Below are 15,412 nucleotides of genomic sequence, written 5' to 3' on the forward strand. Positions count from 1 at the left end.
TTCAGCCAGGTCACGATCTCGCGGTCCGTGAGTTCAAGCCCCACGTCAGGCTCTGGGCTGATGGCTCAGAGCCTGGAGCCTGTTTCCGATTCTGTGTCTCCCTCTCTCTCTGACCTTACCCCGTTCATGCTCTGTCTCTCTCTGTCCCAAAAATAAATAAACGTTGAAAAAAAAATAAAAAAAAAATAAAATCTGTAACTTTTGGGGTGCCTGGGTGGCTCAGTCAATTAAGCGTCCAACTTTGGCTCAGGTCATGATTTTGCAGTTCATGAGTTCAAGCCCCACATTGGGCTCTGTACTGATAGCTCAGAGCCTGGAGCCTGCTTCAGATTCTGTCTTCCTCTCTCTCTGCCCCTCTCCCACTGGCCTCTCTCAAAAATAAACATTAAAAAATTAAAAACTATAACTTTTACTAAAACAAACTATAACTTTGGGGGGAAGTTACTTTAGTCTTCGTTTCCCCAAACACAAAATAAAAATACTAGCAACAAGTGACTATTAATAAATAGCTAATATATATTAATATAATAAATGTAACTTAGGATAGTTTGTGGCACCTAGTAAGTGCTCAATAAACTGATCTGAGTCACAAACGTGTGTTTCACCTCCTACTACTGGCAAGCTTTCTAATTTAGAAGCAGTAGTTATGATTGCTGCTGATGTATTCCAGCAATTTCTGGCAATATTCCCGAGGAAAGGAAAGAATTGGAGAAAAGGCCAGCAGTGAGGATATCTACAAGTCCTTGTGATTGATCATGCTAACATCTAAGTGTATAGGTAGACTTCTGGATCATTGAAATACATACCAAAAGAACGTGCAGCCATGCTTCAGGACTAGCTTGCACAATCTGCCCAGAGTCCACCACATAAAGATGGGAACAATTTGGTATATTACAAGCTCTCCCACAAGCTATCCCCCACCCAGCAGCCACCATCTAAGGCTGGGATAAGAAGAAGGCGCAAACACCAGAAGGAAAAGCTAGTAGTTTATATAGATAGATATATAGATATATAGATATTGATATATATTGTGTTTACATAGTCCACAAGTTAAATGCAGGTATCCATAAGAAGAGCATTAACAATAAAAATACAATCTGTGTGTAGCCAAGTACAGAGACTTAAAATGGTAAAACAGCAAAAAGGATCTCACAAAAGTACAAATATACAGTACAAATTGATTTATTTAAAACAGTTACAAAAAAGCACAACAAAATAGAGATTATCCTTAGAATTATTAATGCTTTGTTAAAGATCAGGTAGGATTAGAGGGTAAGAAATGGTACTGGGTGGGGGGAGCACCTGACTAGTTCTAAGGCTTTAGATACAATGCAGTTGATTACATATTAATTCAGCCATTACATACTGGGGATAGTAGTTGGGGGATCAGTAATTTATCTACAGGGAACTCCTACACAAATCAGATCCATCCAGACCTCCCCAGTGCCATCCTTCTTTACTCCTCAGGACCCTAAAGCCACCTGGATGACAACATTCCTGCTTTCCTATCTCCACCCCATTCCCTATCCATATATTCTTCCCTCCCCTAAGGTGCTGTGCAAGCTGAGAGCAGTCTGCTCTCTGCAGCTGGAACATATACTGTTTTGGCTACAGGGATCCTGTGTGTGACTAGGAAGGTTGTAGGGGACAGCCTTATTTTAATACTTCAAGTTTGCCACGAGTACAGTCAGTCTCTTCCCAACACAATCTATATTCTCTTGAGTGTACCAAGCAAATGAGGGATGCACCCTGCCTTCAGCAATACTAGCAATGCACTAACCACTCACAGCTCACAACCACGTGCAAACTCCCTGTCTAGGGAGTGGGTGTAAAACCACTGTGTCACCAGCTCCCTCTCTCTGAAGAACCTCAGTCCCCGTGACAGTCATAAAGACAGAAATAAATGCTTGCAAGTTTGACAATAGGTAAAGGCACATGGGCTGCTGCCATACACACTGCAGACAGGAACCCAATTTGAGGCCATCTTCACTGCTGGGCATCTGCAGTAGAATGGCTTTGGGATCACACAGACTGAGTTTGCAATCTACCAGGGGAGGATCTAGGCTTAACAGGAGAACTAATAAAGAAACCTTAGTGTGAAAAGTGCATTTATTACTACTGTTCCTGCTGGGGAGGCTCAGCAGGGCAAACCGCACCAGCTCTCCTCCTTCCACCCCAGGCACTGTGCATAGTCTGCAGGTAAGGAGAGAGTGCAGTCAACTCTAGCATCGAGGGCCGGTGTCATCCCAGGCCCAGACCAGGTTTCTGGCCCAAAGATGGACCCTAGAGTTGAAAGAGCAACTGATAGCTGCAAAGACCCAGATGCTTATTTTATTATTGCATAATGTGGGAGGCCTTCCCTAGCCCAGGGAAGCTGGATGGTGAAGGCTTCCCAGCAAAGGGCTAATAGGTTCCTGGTCAACATCCACCTTACATAGTCCAGCTCTTCAACTGTAGTGTACACTTTTTCTCATCTGGAAAGTATTGTAGCTTCGGTGTGGTTTATTAAACTTAGCCCTAGGAGGCCAGGAAGTCTCCCTAAAACTTGACCTCTAACCTTTGCTCTTAAGACTGTGACCTAATCTCCATGGCCAGTTCAGTTAATCAGGTATCTTTACTCCAATGGACCCAGGCCCTTTCCCAGTCAACCCACATCCACCCTTCATCTCCAGTGTGATCATTCACCTCTCCAATGTGCCTGCTTGTTGCAGGTCTAAATCATATCACCACCCTGTTTATCTCCTATGATGTCCACTAGTAAAAATAAAACTAAACCCACAGAGGGGCTATTTCAGTCAAACTTTAAATGCTCTCCAGTTCCAGAATCCACTTAACTGGAGCCAGATGAACCTCCCTAGGATGCTGACACAGGCCCTAACCTGGTTCCTCATCATTTATTTTAAAAACAGGATACAAGATACCACAAAGGAAAGCGATTAATACATAGAAAACGCCCACTAAGAAGAGCTGCTTGCTTCTCCCTCAAGACAGTCAGATTTTGGAGCCAAAGGGCTCCCAGCAAGCACTGAAGCCATATCCCTTTGGATTCACCAGCCCACCAGCAGCATTTCATACTATCCCTATTCAATAGGACTTTGCTATAAAGTAACACTTGCACAGGTAAGAGTGGACAGAATGCCTGGATTTCCCCTCTATGCTCAGACATAGAAGGACAGGGAGCTATAAAGGGTAGCAGGCAGGACAGTGAGCAGACAGCAGCAGTGGCAAAGCAGCACAGACCAAAGCCCTTGGTGTTACAACTGACTGGGACCAAAAATGTAGAAGGGTCAGTCCAGATCTGCTAGGGGCCCTCCCCTTGGGTACAAGCATTCAGCTCTGAATTCCCTTCCCCCACACCACCACCCTCCATGCCCCCCACCCCTCCCCACGTACACTAATCTTGATAGGAATGATGATCCAAGACTTGGGCATATTACTCATCCTTTACCTACTCACTCTACTCCCAAATCGGTACAAAGCCACTCCTGTTCAGTGCCAGAGTTAGCAGGCCTCCTTTCTACTCCTTAACTCTGGGAATCTCCTACTACTGACAAGGGAGCGGCTCTGGCCTGCTTCAACTGCCCATTTCCCAAAAAGCTGACAGCTTCCACTAAAATGCTCACTATCCCCAAACTGCTCTTAGGTCTCTTACAGACGTATGAAATTCCTTTAAGGAAGAACAGATACACCACAGGCTCCTTTTATTTCTCATGCCTGGAAGAAAAGACTGAACCAGAACGAAAAGGCAAGCAGAATGCCACAGTTCTGACCAAGATTTAGAGCACAGAGCCTCTGTTCCTGGGAGCCCATACTTGACAAAACACACCTCTGCAGCTTTGCAAAACCGAGTATTAATAAACTACATACACACGGCATGGTACTAGAAGAGCTGCTGATATTCCTTCACCAGCAAGAGACAGAAGAGAACAGCAGCAGAAAGGTCAGGGCCCAATTTGTGCACAAGATTTTCTCTTTCCAGGATTCAGTGGAAATTACCAGGCTGGGAAGTGGACAAACTACTGTATCTGGTTGGACATAGGTTTGCTCCCACAAGAGGAAGCTCAATTGGTGTCCTCGGGGAACACTTCTTGAGTGTCTACTGTGTGAATGCCACTGTATTCAGTTGGTGAGCCTTCCTATGAGGAAGGATGTTTCTGAGAAACCCGTGCAAACAATAATCCCTAGGAATGAGTTGACCACGGGACAGTCAGAGATGAGGCCTTCTCCTGGGGCTGTCATCCGAGAGGATTCCTCAAGACTTATTCCCACAGGCCTCCTCTGTAGGAAAAGCCAGAGAAAGCAGCATTCAGAGAAAATGGGGGACAGAGAAGGGAAAGGCGATGATCCCACATGCATACAAGGTTGAGTGTTTATCACACACAGTTGGTGTTTGGTTCTGAGGTGACCTGGAGACTTAAATACTCACAGTCAGGTCAGCAGCTTCCTTTGGATGGGCCCCTAAAACCTGACTGACCAGGTAATTGCTCTCTAGGAATGAAACAGTGGCATGTAGGGCTTGGAGCAAACAAGCCGGTCTCAGTCACTTAGTTCCCCCCGGAGAACAACCTTTAGCACCAGAACACTAAGAATGACTCCATTCTCAGAACTCCCCCTCCCCCCAGGAGGTAGGTAAGATTATTAATCCCCATTTGGCAGCTGGGGAGGAAGTGAAAGAGCGAGAGGTCACAAGACTTGCCTGAAGTCCTTGACAGAGCGGAGATCAGACCTCAGAGGTTTGGGACTCCTGATGGCAGGCAAGGCCTCAGCCAGTCCAAGTACATTTCTAAAGAAAATGCCAGGATCATATTATGGGAGAAGCCTCACCAGAGAGCTGGGTGGACAATACCCTGAGTTGCTTCAAGAGTCTGAAGACCCCTGAAAAACAAACAAAAAACCCACCCACCCACCTGAAAGCTGGTGGGGGAGCCTAATTCTCAATACCCAGTGGAAACCCACAGTCCAAGCTGATGCTAAAAGTTGTGAAGAAAACATGGGCTTAAGACACAAGGGGACAAATGCAACTAAGATTAAGAATGCTCTTTGCAGAGGAATTCTCCACCACGAAATGAAATCTAGAAGACTTCAGGTACTAGAAACTTATCAAGACCCTTATCCCAGAACCTCAGAGCTGGCTGTGGGAGGGGATGGCTCCGAGAAGCCTGATTGCTGACAGGAAGTGGAATAAGATGGGAGGGGCTATGTAAAAACGCCAGGATGGGTACTGCCCAGCCAGGTGTATTTGCCCTGACCCAGGGCACAGTTCCCTTCTTGTTTCTCTACCAAGCTGTTCAGCTGCAGAAGAGGAGGGGACATGATTCTTTATGAGTTTTTAAAAATAGGAAATATAACTAAAAAGGAAATCAAAGAGACCCCTACACACCAAAAACAAGAGGTCTTGGTCAGAGGAGACAAAAACAATTGTGCAGAAGGGGAAAGGCAGTGCAGCTACAAATCAGGCCCAGGTCAAGACACCATGCAGAGGTTAGGGCAGCAGAAGGGTGGGGACAGCGCAGGCACTTAGGCACAACATAGACAGAGGAGATTAGGGGACTGGGTAAAAAGGTCCACTGGTTCTTTCAAAAGTCACCATTACCAACTAGAAATTCAGTACAATTTCGAAGTAGGTCTGGCATGCTGGGTAGGAGGAGCTTTGTTACATCAGCTACCTTTCCAGAAGCCCTGCCTAGAACCCGGTCACCTGGCCATCAGGTCTTTCTCCTAGAGTCCCGACTGGGTCCCTGCCAAAGCAGTACTTCACTCTGAACCCTGGAGGGGTTTCTCTCTCTCCTGGTGCTAGAAGCCTTGTGGGAGGAATGGTGGGGAGATGGGAAAGGGCTGAAGCACAGAATCAAGCAGAGTCCTGTAGATGAGTGCTCCTCCCCCACAAACCCACAGACATCTGTAACAAAATCACCCTTTAAAGTGCACAGCTCTCAAAAGAAGAGTTCTGGGTGGGAACCCTCTTAATCCCAATCATGGGGCTTCCTGCCCTCCCACCACAAAAAAGAAAGGAAAAAAACTTCAGACAGTTGAACTGCTACTATAAGCTGTGGATCATCATTTTTGGCTCTTTCTTTGCTCCCTCCCTCTGCCACCTGCCCCCAAAGCCCAACTTTCCCCTTGCAGGAGCTAGGGATGGGGAGGAAAGAACAGGGAGGCCCTGATATTTGGAATGTTTCTTATCTTGTGTGCACCCCCATCCTTCCTTGGCTCAAGCCTGCTGCTCTCCATCGCAGCACCCTCTGGGGCTGTCCTGAAAGGCTGCCATGGGGTAATGAGCAACAGACCCTGCCTTGGGAGGCTGCCTTCATGCCTCCTCTTTCCCCCCAATCTCACTGCCAAGAGAGCCATTCCCTGCTCGGCATGTGCAAATCCTCTGCCTGCTCACGGTGAGGCCCAGCTCTGGGGTGAAGCCCCAGTCCTGGTCTGGGAGAGAGGTTCATTTTCCTGCATTGGAACGCCCTTCAATGGACAGCTTTACCTCCTGTGAAATGAAAGAGGGACGGAGCAGTGCAGCCCGTGCCTCCTCCCCTTGCATGCTGTATCTTTGGAAGCTTGGGGCTGGCCAGCAGGCCTGAGCACCAGGCTCCGGCTGCGAGGGCTCTACCATTTGGGAGCCCTCGCCTGGCGGCTGGCTCTTCCCCTCACTGTCACATTGCTCTCTGGGTCCCAAGACTGTCCTCTCAGGCCTTTCTCGGGGGGGACCCAGCTGGCCTGGGGGAGCACAGCTAGCCTGAGAAACTGAGTTACTGTTCAAGCTCTGTAAACTGATAGAGATGCAGACATCTCCCACCTGCAGCCGATGGCAGGGCAAAGAGAAGAGCTGTGCAGTCCTCCCGGGGCTGCAGGAGGACCAGCCCTGGCCATATACAAAGAAGGGGTGCTCAGGGGGCACCTCGATGCTCACTTTGCTCTGCTGCTCACCAACCACGAAATGCAGCATGACAAATCCAGGCCACTGGCTCTCCTGAATGTCCACGACCGTGCTAGAGTCAATCTTCAGCCCCCCGCTCACTTCAGCACTGCGCACAAAGTCCTGGGTCTGGAGGTCCTCCACCCGCTTCAGCTCCCCTGTAGCCAGCTGGATGATGGCGCCTTTCATGAAATGGGAGGGCACGTGGGAGGAGGTAATGGGGGGTGGCGTTGGCTCCTTATCTGGGAAAGTGGCTCTGGCCTGCATGTCCAAACTTGATGCCACCAAGATCTCCGAGCCCATGGGCAGCAGACCTGGGTCAGCTCCAGTGGGCACCAGGTTGCCATTGGCTACAACCATTGCTTTGGGTAAAGGTCTGTGTTTCACCGGTTCCTGATGGGATTGAGGGTAGAACCCTCGGGCCTGATTTTTCTCGGCCATCTCTGCTGGGTTCCTGGCTGACCCTCGCCCCTCACCCTGATGGTCGGGTGTATGATGGGACAGGTTGAGAGGGCTGGGCTCATCCTTCCTCTGAGCTGTCACCACACGATAGTCCTGAGAAGCTAAAGCGCCAACCACCCGCTGGACCTCAAGGTCGGTGTCTGGGGTCCCTCGGTGTGCTGGCACTGCCACCTCCACCCGTGCAGTCTGAGAACCTGAAAACAACTGTCCATCCACCACACATTCTACCACTGGCACCAGTCCCTGGCCTTCACTCTTGCTGTTGGGGGAGTCGAGGGCTTCGCTTTCCCGTCTTACTAAGTTTCGTTCTCGCTGTCTCTGTCCATTGGCAGCGGCTGCTTCCAGAGCAGACTGGCCCTCCTGAGGGGTAAGAACTGGGCTGGCACCTGCTGGAGGGGTTTCATGCAAAGTGTACCCAGCAGGTAGCCTGGACATCTGATAATAAATGGGCATCCGGCCTGGAGCAAGGTCCAGCGGCTGAGTACTCGAGTGATGTGGCAACTGCTCAGGTGGGGAGGTGGCAGAAGGGACTTTGTTGAATGAGTGGGCTGGGGAGGAAGCCTGGGGGGGAGGAGTGGCTCCTTCTGCCAGGAGTGAGGCATATGGCACAAAGTGAGGAAGGTGAGAGGTGGCGAGGTTGGCAGAAGGAGAAAGGAGGGGACTTGGTAGGAAATTAGGTGGCACAGCATAGGGAAGGCTATAAGGAGACCCGATAAACTGCAGAGAGGTGGACGGGAGTTGAGCATAGTGGATTGGGGGATAGTGGATTCCTGGATGTTGAATCAGTGAAGACGCTACATTAAATGTGGGGGGCAAGGGGCTCATGTTCACCACAGATGGGAGGCCAGTTGGGGAGAAGGTAGCAGGTGGCACAGCCACCTTATACAGCATACCATACTGGTCCACTGTCAGACCAGTGATGGCCTCAGCTCCATCACCCCCCAGGCTGACTCTGGCTCCTGCCTGGCTCTGCCCGGCCACCACAACCCCTCGGGACCATTCAGAGGCATCACTGGAGGGTGTGTGGTTAGTTGAGCAGCTGGTAGTTCTCCCCATATCCTCGCTGGTCACGGGGAGGTCTCGTTTCTTTGGTGGAAGGCATTCCTGACTCCTCTCATGAACAGGTTTCATATTGCTTTGTGGTGTTCCTTGAGCCTGGAAGGGGTCGGCTTGCTCCTTGGGGCATCAGAAGGGGCTTCTCTGTGGCTCCCCTGCACCCCTCTCTGCTGCTGGCTGGGGCGCCCACATCTGCTAGGGAACAAATCAGAAGCAAAGAAAAGTAACCTAGGAGTGAACTAAGTCAAAGGAAGTAGCAGAAACCATGCCTATGGAGGAAGATGTTACAAAGGGTGCTGCCAGGGGAAAAATGTATGAGAAAGGGGCAAACAAGGATGCCACTCCCCTATCCATCCAGCCCAGGACATGAAAGAAATAGGGAAACCACAGACAGCTACAAGAATAAACACTCAATGATACGTAAATAACCTGTGGGCTCTACAACCCCAGAGAGACCACCATCTTCATGATTAGTTGTGCCTTGACAGGGACCTTGACTCTTCCCAGCCTTCTTCCCTAAGAGAAGATTTGACCACATGGTCTTTGCTGCTGGTTCTTTTTCCTAAGCTTCTCCTTTTGTCACCAAAGACTACCGTGCTATCTTCTTTCCTGAACATATGACCTCATCCTTGCTTCCTTTCCCCAGCCTAATTTGGGTTATGATCTCACCTTTTCCCATCCCCCCACCCCCACCCCCACCCCAAACCTGGTTACACTCTCATCCTCCTTTGCCTCATATCACCACTATCTCAAAGACCCAGGTGCCAATGAAAAATAGTATCTTCTATGCCGCATGAAATACTACATTCAATGTATGTATGTATACTATGGGGAGAATGATTGTACTAGTGTGTTTCATAATTTATGTTTCTCCTCCTCCCTAAAGAGCAACAAAACTCTTCTGACCTCAAATAGACTTTTTACCCCCAGTCTGGAAAGACTTCTTTTCTTCTCATTGGCCATCTTCAATGTACTTTCTTCATTCATTCTCTTTCTATTGTCCTGTGTATTTTCTTTTGCCAATGGCTCCTTTTCCATTGTAGGTCTGCTCTAGGAACAATTTCCTAAAATTCTGGCTCCATTCCTTCAAACTGCTTATTACTATCATAGGCCTATATGATTCATAAGAAAGCTCTCTCTCCCCTTTCTGTCACCTTTCATACGTGCTTCTGTCCATTGTCATGTCCTTTTGTTCTGAACATTTCAATGCATATAAACTTTGTCACCTATTTCTTCCAATCAAGGCTCCAGTTCTTTAGATCTGGGTTTCACAGTGTGTTCTGTTTTTCCACTCTTGAATCCCAGATGCTTTTTCTGCAAGAAGGTGTCCAAAGCTCCTGTTATTACCTGAGCTTCCAGTGGTGCCTCTGAGCAGCTGTAGTAAGAAGCAGTGTCCTCCCCACTGCCTTGGGAGCCTAGAAAAAGAAATAGGGATAAAGTAAGCAGGAGCCTAGACTCTCACTTTCCCCTGAGTCATCCAGAAAGGTAATTCTAAAGCCACAAAAACATTAAAGTCCATGAGTCCCTGCCTTATCCTCTGCTCCTGAGGTAACAGTACATTTATCCAGAGTGTGTAGGCATTTGAATAGAGAAAAGGCTATGTCTTAAGCTCTAATTTGTAGAAAGACATCCCTGAAGAAAAATTTTCAAGCTTCGTCGTTTTCCTTAATGTCATATTCTTCATTCTCTACCTGTATCCATTCCCAAAGGTTAAATATACTTCCAATCCCAATTTCAGGTAAATGCACAACCAAAAATGGAAGACTCAACATTTATTCCCATGTGACCAATGGGAAGCTGGAAAAATCAACTGTATTGATTTCACCTTTATTCAGGGATGATGAAAACAGATGTGGAGGTTATTTAAATGACAAAAGTGGCACTAGAGAAAAAGAACAATTATTTATGTTTCTGGGGCAGAAAAAGAGGTCAAGGGGGAGTCACTCAAGGGGAAGCCTTATTAACGGATTTTCAGGGTAAAAAAAAAAAGGATCCTTTGGGTGTGTGTGGGTAAAATGTTCTGAGTGACAGCTTCGTACCAAGTGCTGAATCAGGTGTGACAGAAAATGAAAACACTGCCTTGGTCCTCATGTAGCTAACAATGGGGAAACAAAACTCAAACTATCAATACCTTAATCTACACATGCCATTAACATCAAGCACTCAAGAAAGGAACCTTAATCTCTCAAAACAGCTAAAGTAATATTGACCAGTACTCCGAGAAACTACCCACTGTCCTGTCCTACAGAACTGCAAGCCTCTAATCAAAATGAAGGCAACATTTATCTCTTTAATCGAGTGGCAAGGTGTGTATGTACAGGAAAAGGTGATGAGATAGGAAAACCTGGGGGAAAGAAAAATTCTCAGTTTCATAAACACAAATTACACGGTGGGCACAAGTCCTGCGTCCCTTCTTTGGCAGCTTCAGTTCCAGCTGAAAAGCAATTACCTTTCTCCCTCACTGGCAACAGAAATTGGGGTCACATCTCCACTCCCTGAACGATCTTTGCTTCCTGCAACTAAAACCTTAAGGAAAACCTGCCTCTGGGTTAGCCAAACACAGCCTAATAAAAGAATTAAAAGAGGCAAAATGTGAGGGAATGACAACAAAGAGTCAAGCCTGTGCACCAGGTTCCCACAACGGAAAACACAATTCGGAATCCGAAACCTCGGCTTCAGGAGGGGCTCAAAGAGGACTTCTCAGGGTGTAGACGCGGCTTGTGACCCTGACAGAGCTAACGGGGATGGGGGTCAGTCCTGGAGAGCTGCCAACGTTGCCAGAGTCCAGAATCAAGAGATTGAGCCCAAAATTCGGTGAGGTGCGCCCGCCAGAAAAGAGTGGAGCTTGGAAGAGACTACGTGTTATGGCTTCTCGTGATCCTGCAATCCTTGCTTCCACAAGGGTAGGGCCCGAAATTAGAAATTCAGCGTTTAGGGGTGGGGGGTCGACCCTTCAAACAGAGGGGCAGAGGCAAGGCCCTGCAGACGATGCTTCCTTGTTCGGGGGCCCCTTCCCGCACCAAAGACTGGGACACCCCGGCCCTCGGGGACACAGCCGCGGGGGCTCCAGGGCCTGAGGCCGCCTTCTGGGCCAGGCCGGAGAAAAGCGCGCGGGACTCTAGGCGCGGCCTCTTTCGCTCCCCGGGTTCGCGGTTCTTGGGCCCCGGTCCGGCGGGGCAATGGGTTCCAGGAGGCCACTTCCTCCAGAGCTTAGAGCCCAGGCCTGCGTGGCCTCAGTGAGGCAGGCCCAGCGGCCCGCAATGCCGGCGACACTCACCGGCCCATCTCACGGCGCTCCTCGGGCTCCTCCCGCTCGTCCCGGAGCCACCGCGACCGCGGCCGCCGCCATCCCCGGCCCCGGAGCCGCCCCACACCCAGCGCCCCCCCCCCCGCCGGGCGCCCGGAGATGGCGTCAAGTGCGTTCCGCCCCCGTCGCAGGCAGATGGCGTCAGGGCCCGAGCCCAGGAGCAACGCCCAGGAGTACCCGGGAAGGGAGGGAGCCGGCCCCTGTCGCCCCTCACCCCTCGCCCCCAGCGCCCCCTCTGGTGGGAAAAACGAACTCCTCCCCTGGGGAAACAGGGTCACGTGAAGAAGGCTGGGCCGGCCCTCTCATCCTGACCCCACCATGACCCCTGCAGTCTGTACTCTTGTAAATTCTGGGGGTTCCTAAACAGAGCCTGGGGCGTGGCCAATAGCGACCCTCACGTCCTGGATTTCCCAGGCCTAACTCGTGAAGCCTCTTCTTGGGAACCTCGGGGAACTCCGAGGAGACCCCTGCCCAGGAGAGTAGTAAGGTGATCTCCCTGGAGACCCAGGGTAGAGATGGGAGCTCTTTGAGTTGAGAAATGGCTTTCAGGGGCATGAGAATGGACTGGACCTAGGATTTAGGGGAAGATGAAACAGTGGTGAGAATTTGCGGGATGAGAGGAAGGGGGTTCATACAGTGGGAAGGAGCTTGATTTAGTAGGAAGAGGTTTTGACTACTCGATTAAATATTAAGTCACCATTCATTGCCAATTAATTAGCCATCTTCATAGTAACATAAACATCTGATTAACAAAGAGTGAAAGCCAGTCGAATTTGTACTCTGATTACAACTGTGTAAAAAAGTAGTTCTGTATACAAAAAAAACCAGAGGGGAAAAATAAGTTTAACTATTGGAGAGACTGGATTCTGAGTGGATTTTCCCCCTTTCAGTTTCTGCAAACTCTTTTCACCAAATAACGAATGATTTCTGTTTGATTTTAAAAGTACTGGCTGGGCTCTGGTCCCTACTCTGTAGCTATCTCACCTTAGGAGAAAGTCATTTTACTACTTTAGACTTAGGTTTCCACTTCTGGAAAATGAGGAGCTTAAATTAGATGAAAGGGTGGTAGTAAAATGTAGATAAAAGAGCTCTCTATAAACATTGTAAGTGAAAATGTAAGCAAATATGTACAATGTGATATCCTGCATTTAATGTGAAACATAACATATATAAAGTCATCTTTATGTATTTATACAGAAAAGGAATGGAAGGATATGTAACAACTAGTTAACATTGGTTATCTTGGGAGAGAAAAGTGGCACTGGGTGGTAATCAAAAGATAAAAAAGGGACTTATTTGGATTTTTTATGAGAATGTTATCTTAGAAATATTTAAGATGAGTAAGTTAAAATACAAATAGAGTATATGGTCTCATCTAAGATTCTTTCTAGGGAATCATTAGACCTCAGTTTTGGTATTTTCTGACCTGGAAGGTCACAAAGGATTATCAAAATCATTGAATCCCGCCCCACCACCGCACACACATACCTTGCACCAGTGGGTGAAACACTGAAGCTACTCATCTGTAGCCATCTAAATCAGCAGAGGGCTGTGCTTCGAGGATATTAGTATTACTCATGACAGTTGTCTTCTCTCTCAATTTGGCCAAGAAGGAAGTCCTGTGGTCACTCAGTGACTCCGTTTTAGCACTAACTGGCATTCTGGTTTCTAGTTCATTGCTTAGCTCACTAAATTGGCATTAAAACTGCCAAGATAAACAAATAAATAAGCCTATACTCTTTTTTACATGAAAATGATACACGTACTGCTGTCTTTGCCAATTTTTTCCATATCAATAAATTCAAATCATTATTTTACAAAACAGGCCAAGATAGACCCTTGGATCATCCAGGTGTATTCAAGGATAGCCATTTTCTCCCAGATCAAGACACATTCTCAGAGAGCCAGTGTTTCAGACAAAATTGAAAGAGCAGACACAGGTCGATGCAAGCAAAAAGAATTTTTTGGTTACCAGCCATTAACATGATTACATAGTACAAAGGTGTGTCTGATTTTTAAAAAAACACAGGATGTTCTGATCAGTGAGACATAGGTGATTTCCTGGTTTGATGCTGCAGTCCCAAAAGAGTGGGTCATATCTCTGCTGTATCCTCTTCTAGAACTCCAAGCAATCTTCATTTCTCTGGTTGTACATATTGACAGTAGGAAGCTCCATAGAGACAGTTTTACAGGAATGTTAGTGATAAGTAAACTAACATAGTTTTTGGATTTAAGACACTAAAATAACCAAAAGTTACCCCATTTCTCCAGAAATCTGTATTATTGTCTGGAATCTGTATCATTCTCTATGTGTTATTTATAGTAAGTAAACCCAGGGTCTTATTCACTGTAGCTGGCTCAAAAAATAATTCTTGAATGAAATTTCAAAAAGATACCTCGAACTGGGAGACTCTCCTTGCTAATATTTTTGCTCTCAATTCCTCATTTCTACTCCAGTTTTGCCTATTTATTACCTGTTTTCAGTCTCTCTCATCTGAAAGTCCTTCATTTTCTTTTACCAAGTTTGTTTGTTTGTTTAATTTCCATGGGGTTTTAAGAAGTGATGAAGTGAAAGGATTTTTTTTTCATTAAAAAAATTTCTTTCCTGCCCCATGAAAGGAAAAATTTTAAACTAGTTGAGACATTTGGGAACTGAAAAGTTATACTTCAGTCTGTTTTGTCTACCTCTTCTCTTTCCTTGGATTCCCAATGAATTTCTTTGATGTGTGTAGATTGAATTTGTGTGATGGGAGAGTTTGAGCTACTCTTTGGAAGGAAAACAAGTGACCACAAAACCCTGCTAAGCTAGTTATTCTTCTCCGTAAGCAGGCAGGAGTTTCAAACCAGCTCTGTCAGTGTTGCTTAGTTCCTCATTGTTGATTTTTCTAGACCTATAGTATGGCAGGGGAAGTTTAGACAACTATCCCAACTCTTTTTTGACATTAAGGGATCAAACCAGAGAGAAGTGCTGGCAGTTTAGGAAACCGCGTGTGTCATCACAAGAAAAATAGATGGTTTTCATACTGTCCTGTCTTTTTGCTTGTATGGCTCAGCATGCAAGGGTGCCATTTTGGGAAATAACTTTATCTTTGGATGCCAATGGCAGAAACAACAATTCATCTCAAGTATATGTTGAAATTATAGAAATACTTAGCAGATTTAGCTTTCCCTAGAAACGTGTTGGTGCCTGGTATTAGATTATTTTTCAGACGTTTTCTAGATGTCCAAATGTAGAAATGTGCAGTTTTCAAGCTTCTGTTTTATCTATTTCTCTGAACAATTCTGTGTCCTTATTTCTACATGCTTTTATTTTTATTTCTTTTTAATTTTTTTAATGTTTATTTATTTTTGAGAGCGAGACAGCACGAGCAGGGACAGGGCAGAGACAGAGGGAGGCACAGAATCCGAAGCAGGCTCCAGGCTGTGAGGTGTCAGCAGAGTCTGACGCTGGGTTTGACAAACCCACAAACCGTGAGATCATGACCTGAAGTCGGACACTTAACCGACTGAGCCACCCAGGCGCCCCTCCATATGATTTTCATGTTATGTGCTTTCTCCTGATTCGAATGGGGGATCCCCTTTTCATATTCATTAATGTTTTATTTTCAAGGAGGTCTTGGAATTTCTCCATAAGTGACTAATATATCCTTTGGGAAGGGGAATCCTGATCTGTT

General features: G+C 47.0%; 1 protein-coding gene across 3 annotated transcripts; it reads right to left on the reverse strand.

Moving 5' to 3' along the window:
- Positions 1-973: 973 nt before the first annotated feature.
- ATXN1L (ataxin 1 like) lies at positions 974-11,819 on the reverse strand. Of its 3 annotated transcripts, none has more exons than XM_040442991.1 (3): positions 11,709-11,819; positions 9,779-9,846; positions 974-8,623 (listed from the first exon to the last, which is right to left on the reverse strand). In XM_040442991.1, exon 3 carries the CDS (start codon positions 8,504-8,506, stop codon positions 6,440-6,442), a length of 2,067 nt encoding a protein of 688 aa, XP_040298925.1. In that variant the 5' UTR covers positions 8,507-8,623; positions 9,779-9,846; positions 11,709-11,819; the 3' UTR covers positions 974-6,439. The 3 variants fall into 3 exon arrangements, with proteins under 3 accessions (XP_040298925.1, XP_040298926.1, XP_040298927.1); XM_040442992.1 differs by having other exon boundaries at positions 974-8,626; XM_040442993.1 differs by lacking the exons at positions 9,779-9,846; positions 11,709-11,819 and adding an exon at positions 9,338-9,746.
- Between the last annotated feature and the right edge of the window lie 3,593 nt (positions 11,820-15,412).

Source organism: Herpailurus yagouaroundi, unplaced genomic scaffold (genome assembly GCF_014898765.1).
Source record: "Herpailurus yagouaroundi ecotype Mexico unplaced genomic scaffold, PumYag 190, whole genome shotgun sequence".
Lineage (NCBI taxonomy): Eukaryota > Metazoa > Chordata > Mammalia > Carnivora > Felidae > Herpailurus > Herpailurus yagouaroundi.